At 40.5% G+C, this 13,348-nt stretch overlaps 1 protein-coding gene across 1 annotated transcript; it reads left to right on the top strand.

Annotated features, from left to right (window-relative positions):
- The first annotated feature begins 2,218 nt into the window (after positions 1-2,218).
- LOC146509830 (glycogen phosphorylase, muscle form) lies at positions 2,219-13,107 on the top strand. The gene is made up of 20 exons (XM_085175204.1): positions 2,219-2,586; positions 4,683-4,784; positions 4,908-4,986; positions 5,228-5,331; positions 5,539-5,670; positions 5,766-5,877; positions 5,969-6,051; positions 7,174-7,317; positions 7,542-7,634; positions 8,203-8,349; positions 9,089-9,252; positions 9,434-9,548; positions 9,670-9,771; positions 10,732-10,879; positions 11,033-11,091; positions 11,208-11,349; positions 11,428-11,635; positions 12,007-12,141; positions 12,362-12,428; positions 12,552-13,107. The coding sequence occupies exons 1-20, from the start codon at positions 2,344-2,346 to the stop codon at positions 12,699-12,701; spliced, it is 2,529 nt and encodes an 842-aa protein (XP_085031330.1). The 5' UTR covers positions 2,219-2,343; the 3' UTR covers positions 12,702-13,107.
- The last annotated feature ends 241 nt before the right edge of the window (positions 13,108-13,348 follow it).

The following is a 13,348-nucleotide window of genomic DNA, read 5'->3' as shown; positions in this document are numbered from 1 at the left end:
ATGTCTGTCAAACATCATGGGCACCTTAATAGCTGAGGTTACTCCTGGCCAATCAGAGCCTTCATTAAAATCACAGTTAATATTTCCAGTGGAATAAAAATTTAAATGTAAGCTAATTAAATGTTCACATGCCCGATTATTACTTGATGGAGAGATCATAAATAAGAGCAGAAAGAAGAGTTTATTTTTCTTTTTTTAAAAAATGCTCACGTTTTGCTGGCACATGCCCCCCCCGTTTCATTTGCGGAATCTGTGCAAAGCAATTGTATTTGTTGTTGAAAATTTGGGCTCTCATCAAAAAGTCAATGCATTCATTGAGTTTAGTCTTGAAATTCTTGATGATTCTTGATTTGACAGAAAAGCCAGTAGACATGCAAGAACATAATTTGCACATCATTGTGGATAAATCAGGGGCACGCCAGCTTCAATCTGTCATCTGCTCTGTTATGTTCTGGGGTCATTTGGCATATAGGAAGATTAAATAGGAAACAGCAAATGTAGACAGTATTTACTGTATGTGCTTGTGTGTGCGTGTGTGTTCTAAGAATTCTTCAATTGATGCACAAACGACCATGAAGCACTGCCAAGCAGCTCAACTACCACCTGAAACTTGATTTCTATTTAGCTGCTGTCTAACTGCTGTTGTGCTTGACAGCAACAACAGCACCTTTTTCTTTCTTTCTCTCCACATCTAGTCCAATCAGGCGTCAGAGTGGGGAATGGTAAGAAAGACAAGATAATTTAATTTTATTCCCAATACTTTTCCTGTCAACATTCATTCAATGTGCAGCACAATCCGGCACAAGTTGACACTGAAATAAGAGTCACTCTTTCACCCAGCTTTTAAACAATTTTAGTCCAAAAGCAGAACCCGTCTTTTAACAAGATGATGATAATCACATGGCACCGCATCCCGCTGAGAACAGCTATGCAAACACTGCTTTCCCCTCTTAAACTCGACTCCAGCTACTAGTAATATAGCAGTGTTGTCTACTGGCTCTTGCTGACATTAACAGGATACGCCTTTCAAATATCATGGCCTTTGGGACTGGGTCAGGGTTGCTATTTATAGAAGGTCAAGACTTTATGATAGCTTGGTGAGCTGGAGTGATAACTGAAAATAGAGTGGGTTTTAGTTGCTTCACTGCAGCTGATTTTGTGTCTGTTATTCCTTCAGGCTTCGAACAGATGTGACCTACACATACATGCACTGGGTTACTGGTTTGTACTGTTAACTGATAATGCAGCTATGTACAGTAGGAGTGAAATGACAGAGTAGAGAGACAATTTTAAACTTTGCAGTAGAGATTTTTTGGACTGTCAGAGACATACTGCAAGTACCCTGTAACTGCCCTGTACTGCAGTGGCTGACAAATAGTGTCACCCTACAGTGTGATTATTAGCACACTTTGTGGAGCTTTGCTTTCAAAGTGCCACAACAAACCTTTTTTTGTAAAAATATCCTCTGGTAGCCAAACAGTCCTGCAAAATATGTGGAAATTAAGCTGCTGGAGATATTATCAGTAAGGGGTTCTTAAAATTTTGATGACCCAATGTTTTATTCAGGGGTGCACACATTAAATACTAATACTAGTTTTTCTAATGTTACAGTTCACAGGGTGATGTTTTATTTTGCTGCTCTGGTGGCTAGAAAAGAGGAATTAATATGGAAGAGAATATTGCCTTGGTTTTGTTCTTTCTGTGCTGCTATATGATAGTGGGGCAGGAACTGTGGATTCCCAGGATGCTTGAAGGCTGCCTAAGATGACACCAAGGGTCGCCAGTGGCCTGTGAGCTGCACTTTGAGATCCTTGAACATAACACCAGGCTAATACAGCTAGGCAATTTAAAATAAAAATAAAACTGGAAAAAATACAATGTAGCAACAGATACAATCCTGAGTTTATGGAAAGTAGAATATTTGTACAGCTTATTTTAAATTATTTGATCAGCTTACCTGGAAAGTTTTAATTTTGTGAGAGTAACCACAGTAAAAACCTCCCTTCACTATATAGTGTAAATGACGTCGACTTGTACAATTCTTTGTTCTGATGCCAGTAACACATAACAGATCCCAAAAGGGACTCTTAGTTATCTGCAACTGACATAACTGTGATGTGACATCCTCTGTCCTCAGCATACGCTCCACCCTTTTACCTTAAACAAGCAATCTGCTCCACCCTCCGCTTAATATTTATAATCGCGCCTTTAAAACTGTGAAGCCAGGGCTGTGGTGTGGGTGCCTGTCTTGCTGTGTGTCTGGGACTGGTGGTGTGTACCTGCTGCCATACTGTTTACATTCTCCCAGTGTCAGAGCCCTGAGCTGTGATCACTTGCGCCACCATGTCTAAACCGTTGTCTGACCACGATAGAAGGAAACAGATTTCAGTGAGAGGCCTTGCTGGAGTCGAAAACGTTTCAGATCTGAAGCAAAACTTCAACAGGCATCTCCACTTTACTCTGGTCAAGGACAGAAATGTGGCAACCAGAAGGGATTACTACTTTGCGCTTGCCAACACGGTGCGTGACCACTTGATTGGCAGGTGGATCAGAACCCAGCAGTACTACTATGAGAAAGACCCGAAAGTAAGTTCTAATAAATCTAGGTGTGGCAGCCTATCGCCTACAAATCAATTATTAATCTATCTTTTTGATATCTTTTTGGCCATTTGAGTACAAACTTGTATTTTGGGTGGTTATAGAGTAAGAGTGGTATAAGGGAAAGATGTTTCGAAAAATTTGTTTCATTACAATTACTTCGGATCTTACACTGTTTTATGGAATGCCTGTTTCTTCTGCACTGTTTCACATATTTTAAAGTAAACAGTGGTGTCAAGTACCTGAAGACAATTACTCAGGTTTATTTCTAGTAAATACCTGTAGAAGGTGTAAGCATATAACACACACACAAACACACAGAAAAAAAACAAAGATTAAAAGAAATCTGTTTCCTCTTTTCTTTCACATTAGTTTTACTTTCTCTAAATTTTTCAAATTTATCTAATAATCCTTTAAGGAGCTAACTCTGGGCAAAACTACAGCTCCTGTTCCACTCAACCTGCTGCTATGCTGATGCATTAGTCTTATGCATGTGTGTATAATGTAAACATATATCAGTCAAAGGAGCGCCGCTTGTCTATGTAATTAGCTTTCTTCTTTAAACTTTGTCAGCTTGATATCTGATATTATAATGTTGCCATTTTAAAAAATGGCAACAAATAGCAAAATGCGTATTGGTGTAGGGATGTAAATACTTCTTCCTCCAGCCAAAGCTTTGTGTTCTTCAACTGTACCTTCAGCAGCTTGATATCGGTGTAATGCCAAGTCATGACATTTAAACTTCACTGGGGGTTCTTAGCACTCTGCTGGTATGCTGCAGTGCTTATAGTGTGTTGAAACATGAAACCACCCCAAGACCTTATGTTCCCTTCCTGTCTGACCATACAGCACATGTGTCATATGACCAAATGCCTCTGAGGGTGTCTGAGTTCACTTAAAAGCAGTTGGATTGAAGTTGTATCTCAGCAACCCCAGTATTATTAGCCAACAGCTACAGAAAGAGCCTCAGAAGAACAATATGAAGCTGCCGTTACCACAATATTAGCTGCCACACCGCGTTATTGCTCGAAAATGTCACACGAAACTGTCTGTAATTACAATAGAGGGTTCAGATGCAGAGCAAAACTAAGCCCCAAATCAATTTATTAGTGGGGAAAAAATGTTTTTGCGAGATTATTAATAACCCCACTGAATGAAAGAGATTATATTTCTTTAATAACGTTAAGAAAATTTGCCTGTATGCCATAACTTACAATGCACCAGTTCAGTTTGCAAATTATCTGCACATGCTGCTCCTCACAACAAGTTTATTGATCGGGCGCTCTAACTCAGAAACCAGCTGAGAGTTTTTTCTGGTGCTCTGCATTGAAAGGTCAAAGGTGAACCTCTTAAAGGTCTTGCAGGAGGGAAGACGTGCTAGCTTAAGAGCACGTCTACATCTTTGTGCAAAGATCACGTCCCAAAGAGTTACTATTGCAACTATTTAAACACTAATAATACACATTTATGGAAAAGCAGAGCCAATCAACACAAGAAGCTGAAACAAAGATAAGATATGGAACAGAGTCATATATAATTCAGGAGATCCTGTTAGCGCTCTAGTGATACGGCTCTGTCAGATGTATTCATTATTATTTTACACATCCATCTGAACCACTTCTCCTATTACTCCAGACTTGAACTCCACAATGAAAGGTTATCAGCGGACCTTTACAGTGACCTCTACAGGAGTTATTTTTGCCCAAGCCCAAAATGTTGGGGTTACATAATACTTGAAGCAATCTGTCGCCCAGTCCCTTCTCTCCCCCTGCTTTACCTCCACAGCCTGTGTCCACCCTTCCATGTCAGAGAGAGAGAGAGAGAGAGAAAAAAAGCACACAACTAAATGGCAAAGGCTAAACAGCGGCTCAGGTGGCATATTTCTCCGCACTCTGAACCATGAAGCCAAATGATGAGACTCGCAGATTTCTTTGACAGTATGGGGTGGGTGTTAGTGGGACCTTTCCCCGACCCCGATCGCAGAATGTCACTTGAGTATTTCTGCTAGTGTTCATAAGACAGTTTTGACCTGTTTGATTGCTAAATATGATTTTTTTTCCCTCCTTTTCGAATTCACAATGTAGCGTGTGTACTACATCTCCCTCGAGTTCTACATGGGTCGCACTCTGCAGAACACCATGGTGAACCTCGGACTGGAGAATGCCTGTGACGAGGCCATGTACCAGGTGAGACAAACACGCTTATTTTAATCCTCTTTTAACTGTGAAATTGCTGCTTTCAAATACTGTAACAGAGAGGGAGCATCCCCGAGTCACTGGTTTGCTGTTGTATGCGTTTGTCTCCTTCAGTTGGGTCTGGAAATGGAGGAGCTGGAGGACATGGAGGAAGATGCAGGTTTGGGCAATGGTGGCCTGGGTCGCCTTGCAGGTGAGCATCTTTTCATGCTTTGTATTAAATAAATTCAAAAAGATTTTTTTTTTGTTTTTTTTATCCCTGTTGGATTACCAAAATAATGCATTTTTCTTTCTTTCTTTCTTTCTTTCTTTCTTTCTTTCTTTCTTTCTTTCTTTCTTTCTTTCTTTCTTTCTTTCTTTCTTTCTTTCTTTCTTTCCTTCCAAGAGCTGTGATATTATTGAACCTGTTATCATGTCCTGCCTTTGGTTTTCAGCCTGTTTCCTGGACTCCATGGCTTCACTGGGCCTGGCTGCCTATGGTTATGGTATCCGCTATGAATTTGGTATCTTCAATCAGAAAATAGTCAATGGCTGGCAGGTTAGAAGATTAAACTTCACATTCCTTTCAGTGAGAGAAAGCAGCTGCTTTCCTTTTAAGTAACACCAGCTTTGTTTTTAAATCACCTGCTGGAGGAGTCTCCTTTTCATTATCATGACCTGACATCCCTTTATACCTGGCTCAGCTCAGAAGCCACCCGCTAATGAGCAGTTTTCTGCCTCAATACAAATGTGTGGCTTTACCCAGGTCGAGGAGGCCGATGACTGGCTGCGCTACGGCAACCCTTGGGAAAAAGCACGTCCTGAGTACATGCGCCCAGTTCACTTCTATGGCAGGACCGAGCATCACCCCGATGGCGTCAAATGGGTTGACACTCAGGTGAATGTGTGAAACAAAGCAAATAAAACTGAAAGATATTTCTTTGATGATCTACAGTTTTAAATAACTCAGTCTTCATGTTATGGTGTTGACAGGTAGTGCTGGCTTTGCCTTATGACACCCCTATCCCAGGCTACAGAAACAACATTGTCAACACCATGAGGCTGTGGTCTGCAAAGGCACCGTGCGAGTTTAACCTGAAAGACTGTATGTATCTTGGCAGAGAGCACGTATTTTCAAAAATACATCTGTCAAATAAGAATTAGCAACAACTTAAATAATTGCTTTTTCCTTCTAGTTAATGTCGGTGGCTACATTCAGGCTGTTTTGGACAGAAACCTGGCTGAGAACATCTCCCGTGTTCTGTATCCCAATGATAATGTAAGAAAATGGCTCTATTACCATTTAATCCACCGGCACTGCACTCATAGCCCGAGCATACAGATATTAACTTGGATTAGAGGAACTAGAAGAATGTGAATATCAAAGGGATCTGTGTGTGACTGGTTAGACCTTATCTTAGCTCAGCTGGGAGATGGACTTCCATAATTTGGACCACACCTAATGTCCTTTGTGCTCAGCTAGAGCCGATGTGTATTCCCCCAGCTTCCTCTGAAGCTCGGTTTTAAATCTGACAAAAGATCTGACCGACATGTGCCGACTCCTCAAAGGCTCCAGCAGGAGGATTTAGGAGATAACCATCTAGCGTGAGTTATAGCTCACGCAAAGTGTGGTAATTTAGGTCTTTGCATTTGAGAACAGAAAGTGTGGTGTACCTCATGATGTAGTGTTACACTGCTGTTCAGTCAAGTTTGCTCTAGTAATATCGGGATATTATAATAGTAGGGGGATCATTTATTAAATTTAGTCAAAAATTAAAGCTGAGGTTGTTTCAAAACACTGAAAGCTAATGTTTCCAGTTTCTTCAGTATATGAAATTGCAAACTGAAGACTAAATTTTTGCTAGTTTTAATCCCTTTATATAATTCCTTCAAGTTGCTTTAATCAGCCTTAAAATGTCTTTGCAAATCCTCTCTGTTTGGCAAATCAAAACAGCAAATACACAGTATTCTCTTAACTCTTTCAAAAACATATTCATAGCCTCCAACACATTGGCTTTTACCTCTACTTCTTATTTTGAGGGATGAAAAGTGTGAAATTTATGTCTTTTGCATATTCAAGGGAGATCTGATTTAAACACTGATTTGCTGCACAGTGGACAAATGCAAATGCACGCTTATACACATGTAGTACACTTTGCCAGTATATTCTTAATGGGTGTTAGCATAATGTCTCTGCTTAAGAGATTAGACATAGATCTATTAAAGCTTCACTAAATCTTTTCTCACAAGTCTAATATGTAATTGTGATATTAAAATATTTTAGTGGTCCACGAAAAAAAGAAGCCACTGATATACAAAAGGCTATGCTTAATGAATAATAAAAGAAAATTCATCTTTGACTGCAGAACAGAAAAAGACAAATATGTGTCTTTACCCGCAGTTCTTTGAAGGAAAGGAGCTCCGTCTGAAGCAGGAATACTTTGTGGTGTCTGCCACCCTGCAAGACATCATCCGCCGTTTCAAGGTCTCTAAGTTTGGCTCCAGGGAGATTGCTCGCACAGACTTCAGCAAACTGCCTGACAAGGTGAAGTGAAAAACTCAACAAAATAGTTTCTGTCAAAAATGAAAAGATTTCCTCATGATGTTCTCCCTGGGTCTTCATTAAATTGCCTCTGTCAGTTTTTTGAACAGGTTGCAGGTGGGTTTTATTGTACCTTAGGAGAATAGTTGAAAAGAATAGTATCTACAAAGCGCTCTGTGACCCATTCGAACTCGGTTTTGACTTTCTTTAATGTTTTGCATATTCAGGTTGCCATCCAGCTGAATGACACTCACCCAGCCATGGCTATTCCCGAGCTGATGAGGGTTCTTGTTGATGAAGAGAAGCTGAACTGGGAAATGGTGAGTAGTACATTAAAAGGTTAAAAGGTTATGTGTGCTTGATGTTGATTCACTGCTTTAAATGATCACAGTGAGGTCAGCACAGTATAACAGTAATAGAATAATGACACATCTGGCTTTAAATTGGTGCGAACATGTCCCAGTAGGCCTCACTTTCTGTGTGCTACCAGGCTAAAGGTTTGAATGCACAACCAAAGCAAGCTGGCCCGTTTGTTTTTGCCAGTAGTTTTCCCCAGGCAGTTGAAATAGTTGACACTAGTATAACTGGTTGTAAATGTGGACATTCTACCAAGGAAGGGCGAACAAAACAAAAAGTGAACTACAGATGAGAGAGTTCAGAAGCAACTGTTGATTAGGTCACAAAACCCGGATTTTTAAAAAGGAGAAGCGACCTGTTCTTTCAGCAAGAAGGTGGAGTTAAAAACTTGCCTACTGTCACTGCAGTGTTTGACGCTTAATGTCTGTCATTACCTTGATGATGATAATGGAGGGATGCAGGGTGGATATCAGCTCAGAATTTATTTTTTCTTCTGTTCACTAAACCTAATGTCCTGCTGCTGATGGTGAGGCCTGGGACATCTGTGTGAGAACCTGTGCCTACACCAATCACACGGTTCTCCCTGAAGCTCTGGAGCGCTGGCCAGTTGAACTGTTTGCTCATCTGCTGCCCCGTCATCTGGAAATAGTCTATGAGATCAACCGCCGCCACCTGGAGGTTAGTTCTGCACATTGCATCATGTCATAATCTGGGGTGTGCTGGATGCATAGGCCCCTATGGCTCCTAATTACTATATATAGCACAGGAAGGACATATTGACGTTGTCCTGTGGTTAAATGTAAATATAGTTAATGTTATAATTAATGATTTTAATCTGCTTCATAGGTAAGATAAGTTAAGAAAGACATATATAAACCTTCTAGCATAAATACAGCATGAAACTGAAAAACCTGAAAGGTAAAGAAGCAGAAAAAACAAAATACTTATTCTTACTTTTTTAATAATATTGTTCAATCGTGGATTTTAGATTGCTACTGTGGAACAAGACAACGGGAAACCTTATTAAAATGCAAGGACAGACTTCAAAGATTGGCAGGAGAACCAAAATGCTGTAATGTAAAAGGCAAAGGACAAAATGGTCCTGATGGGCTTTTAATTGCAACATCTGTCAGAATAGACTCCCACATTCTTCGTGAACAGAGAGAGACTTGTTTCTGACATAAAGTGGTGGGCAGGTTTTTATGAGCTGTTGCTCAACCAGATAACACACTGACTTTCATCTACTTAAATCCTGACTGAAACTGTCCTACTGGTGGTCTGTTATAATTTTAGAATAGCTGTATTGACCCTACAGTGACAAGTGTGACAAGTAAAATCATATTCAGCACATGAAATAAAGAAATATAACCTCTGACTTAGTTTATTTTTGCTTCTCGTGCACCTTTGAATTTTGCAGAGAGTTGCTGCTAAGTACCCCGGCGATGTGGATCGCCTTCGCCGCATGTCCCTCATTGAAGAAGGCGGACAGAAGAGGATTAACATGGCCCATCTGTGCATTGTGGGTTCCCATGCCGTCAACGGCGTGGCTCAGATCCACTCGGACATCCTCAAAGCTACAGTGTACGTCTCTAAACAAAAACTAATCATCCTTTGTAGTGGTAAATCATAATTAACGTCACACACAGATGCACGAGTGTGTGTAGTAAGTGTATTGCTATCTGTTTCATAAATCCCCATCATCTGTCATTTCAAGGACTGCACATCATCTGTGTGTTCTGATATATGCTATGCTCTCCCGCAGCTTCAAGGACTTCTATGAAATGGAGCCACATAAGTTCCAAAATAAGACCAACGGCATTACTCCTCGCCGCTGGCTGGTTATGTGCAACCCCGGGCTTGCCGAGGTCATTGCCGAGGTTAGCAGTGTTTCAAATATACAAGGGACACAATGCTTAAATTTAGGTTATACTTAACAAAGGACAATGATCAGTCAATTTATTCACTCATTTATTTTTTCACTTATCTTTTTCTCATTAGAGAATTGGGGAGGACTTCATTCGTGACCTTGACCAGCTGAGGAACCTCGTCAAGTTTGTGAACGATGAGGCTTTCATTCGTGATATTGCCAAAGTGAAACAGGCAAGTAATGTGTTATTTTGTCTAATATGTATCCAGTATTATGCTCAAAAAGATACAAGAATGCTTGTGAAAGTGTATAATTGTGTCTGAAGATGACTGGATGTCAAAGTCCTGCAGAGAAGCGGCACATATATTTCACATTAAGCAACCTGTGCCTGTTTTCAGACTGCACACACAAACTGTTCTGTAAAATATCTGATGAAATATCGTTTTTTTCCAGAGACCCAACCTGCTGACCTATTTGCTCCTCTAAGATCAGTGTCAAAGCCCGCATTAACAGTTAATAACTGCAGCATCTACACCGGTAGCCAGCACATATTGTGGTTTACCACTTCAGTCTGGGAAAAATGCCATTTTATGAATACTTCGCAAGCCTAGATGGCTGTTGTCCTTGGGGCTTTCAGAGTACATTGCTGCACATGAACAGTAATAGCATCAGGATAGAGGTGGGCCCTGACTGTCAGTTGGGCATGAGTCAGTGGGCTTACCTCAAGGCCTTAGGCACATTGCTCCATGGCTTCTGACACATGCGATATTCAACACGTGACACTCGCCTTGTGTTTAAGCTCACAACACTGGACCACTGGACTGTGACTTTGGTTCATTTAGTTGCATAACAAAGACAATATTTTATAGCAAACAGTTCCAGAAAGGGGAAGGTGTTCTGGGTAGCAAGCACTGACTCGGTTAATGAAGAAATTCCAGAGATCCACCTCTCATCTTTGACACGTGACAGTCATGTAGCTCTTTTCTGTCTCTGCAACTGACAAGCAAATAAAATGAATACATCATTAGCCCTGAAACCTCCCCAGGGCAGACAGTAGTATACGCATATGGCCAAAGAGGCATTCCTGACAGTCACAATTGTGTTTTTCTTTTCTCATGTTCTTGGGTTACCATACTTTGACTATGACTTGTTTTCTTTTTTTTTGGAGTAAAATAAATGTTTTGATCACGTAGGAAAACAAAATGAAATTCGCTGTGCACCTGGAGGAGCACTACAAGGTGAAGATCAACCCCAACTCCATGTTTGACATTCAAGTCAAGAGAATCCATGAATACAAGAGACAGCTGCTCAACTGCCTGCACATCATCACTTATTACAACCGTAAGGATGCATTTAAAAGCCTCTGCCATTTTCATTTGATTTGACATTTTCTCAAATCCAAATAACATGTTGCTCCAGATCATTACCGACTGTGTGTCAGAGCCAAAGGATTTTGCTCCTCGCCTCAGTTTTGTGTCTTTATTTCTCCACCAGGCATCAAGAAGGATCCCAACAAGCAGTGGACCCCAAGAACTATCATGATTGGAGGAAAGGTTTGTATTTTAATTTAACAGCTAGTAATTTTACATTTATGTCATATTTCAGCACCATTCGATACGAAGTGTTAAGACTATTTAATGTTGTGTCTCTAACTGTGGCTCTCTTGCAGGCTGCTCCTGGATACCACACTGCCAAAATGATTATCCGCCTGATCACGGCTATCGGTGAGGTGGTCAACAATGATCCTGTCATTGGAGACCGTCTGAAAGTAATCTTTTTGGAGAACTACAGAGTAACACTGGCAGAAAAAGGTAATTACCAAATCACTGCAAATGTTTATTAATATTTATTCTAAAATTTCTCAAACCCCTACTTCTGCTCTTTCCCAGGCATCCCTGCTGCTGACCTGTCAGAGCAGATCTCTACAGCTGGAACTGAGGCCTCTGGCACTGGCAACATGAAGTTCATGCTGAATGGCGCCCTGACCATTGGCACCATGGACGGGGCCAACGTGGAGATGGCAGAGGAGGCCAGTGAAGAAAACCTATTTATCTTCGGCATGAGGGTGGACGATGTCGAGGCCCTTGACAAGAGAGGGTAAGGAGAGAACATTTATTACTCCTAGCCTCATATTTGTGTCTGCCTCTAAAATGTTCACCCATGTCTTTGTAATTTCTATAACTACTGTATGTAATATATTTCCATATCTGTCAGACAAACAAAAGATCAACTATCAAGATTTTCTGATATTAAAACGAGTGTACACATGCTCTGACAATCCAAACAGAGACTCAAATGTTATGTCCACACAAACTGAGATTTTCCACACAAAAAAGGTGTGGCCTTGGGCTCATATTTTTTATAGGCCCTATCTGCTTTTCCCTTATGAATGATTCAGTTACTACGGCGACAAGCTGGTCCTCCTGTGTTTCTGAATGTGTTTGTTATTTATTTTCTTTCCTGCTTAGATACCACGCCGAAGAGTACTACAACCGCCTGCCTGAGCTGAAACAGGCTATTGACCAGATTGCTGGAGGCTTCTTTAGCCCAAAGCAGCCTGACCTGTTTAAAGAAATTGTCAACATGCTGATGCATCATGACAGGTAGAGACACATCTAACATTAGATGCCTGAGGCTCAGACCTGCATGCACACATACAAATATTGTGTATGAACTTGCTGCACAACCTGGTGTTGCTGCATGCAAAGCAATATTCAGTGCACATGTTCATTCACACATATGCATTTATTCATATGCAACAGGTGAACTTTGTTATTAGCCTGTTATGTTATCATTTGGTTAATGGCATTATTCTCTGCATAGGTTTAAGGTCTTTGCTGACTATGAAGACTACATTAAATGCCAAGAGAAAGTCAATGCTCTTTATAAGGTAGGAATTAAATGCAAAAGCTGGGAAAAATGCTTCTTATGTATTCATAGTATGATATAGATAGTTGTCTCATTCACAGTGTAAGTTATTGTTGGCTTATCAATCATTTTTATTCTCCCCTAGAATCCCAAGGAATGGACCAAGAAGGTGATCTACAACATTGCTGGGTGTGGCAAGTTCTCCAGTGACCGCACCATTGCCCAGTATGCTCGTGAGATCTGGGGCGTGGAGCCCACGCTTGAGAAAATCCCCGCCCCCGATGACAAACAGTAAAATGTCTACATGACAGCCAACACCGCAGTTTCCCTCGTTGGTTCAACTGTCTTCAGAGCTCACACGGAAGATACTGTATGTCTTGCAAAAGTCCCCCACAAACCTTTGTCCACAGCCATTAATCAGTGTCACATATAAGCTCAAGTTTACATTTTTCATACCTGCATATTCGCAGCATCCAGGTTACAGGCTAGTGAAGTAAATCCATTGCAGCTGTCATCAGTGAAGCAGAAACTGCTGTTTAGCTGCTGGAAAAAGGACAAAAGAGATTTTTGTTGGGGCTTGTAGATTTAATCGTGGTATCTTTGTATTCCGAGATATAAAGTCTTGTATTTCCATTTCAGACCCATTCTGAATAAAAAACAAAAACTGTCTTAAAAGCCATAAATAAAATCTGACTTATTTATTTTTTTTAGCTGTTTCAGGCATGATTGTAAAATATAGAATAAACATGCACGTACATTTAGCTGCAAAGATAATTATTACTGTGTGGCACTTCCTATTCATGCAGTGTTTGTTTAATTTGTAGATTAAATTTACCGCAATAAATATCAAACAACACTTACTTTTGGAGGGGGTGGGGGTGAGGTGAAGGGGTTGGATTTTTTTGTGTGTTTTTTTTTTTCAACTTAGAGTGAGTTCGTGAA

This window comes from Neolamprologus multifasciatus, chromosome 10, assembly GCF_963576455.1.
Source record: "Neolamprologus multifasciatus chromosome 10, fNeoMul1.2, whole genome shotgun sequence".
NCBI classification, from domain to species: Eukaryota; Metazoa; Chordata; class Actinopteri; order Cichliformes; family Cichlidae; genus Neolamprologus; species Neolamprologus multifasciatus.
Note: the sequence above shows the minus strand (reverse complement) of the source record. Positions and strands in the feature narration are given on the sequence as shown.

Bases quoted from the DNA above. Each gene is read 5' to 3' on its own strand.
- LOC146509830 (XM_085175204.1), top strand. From the start codon at position 2,344: ATGTCTAAACCGTTGTCTGACCACGATAGAAGGAAACAGATTTCAGTG. The intron at 4,987-5,227 runs GTGAGCATCTTT...TTTGGTTTTCAG, and splicing joins TGGCCTGGGTCGCCTTGCAG to CCTGTTTCCTGGACTCCATG. The intron at 7,635-8,202 runs GTGAGTAGTACA...GCTGATGGTGAG, and splicing joins AGAAGCTGAACTGGGAAATG to GCCTGGGACATCTGTGTGAG.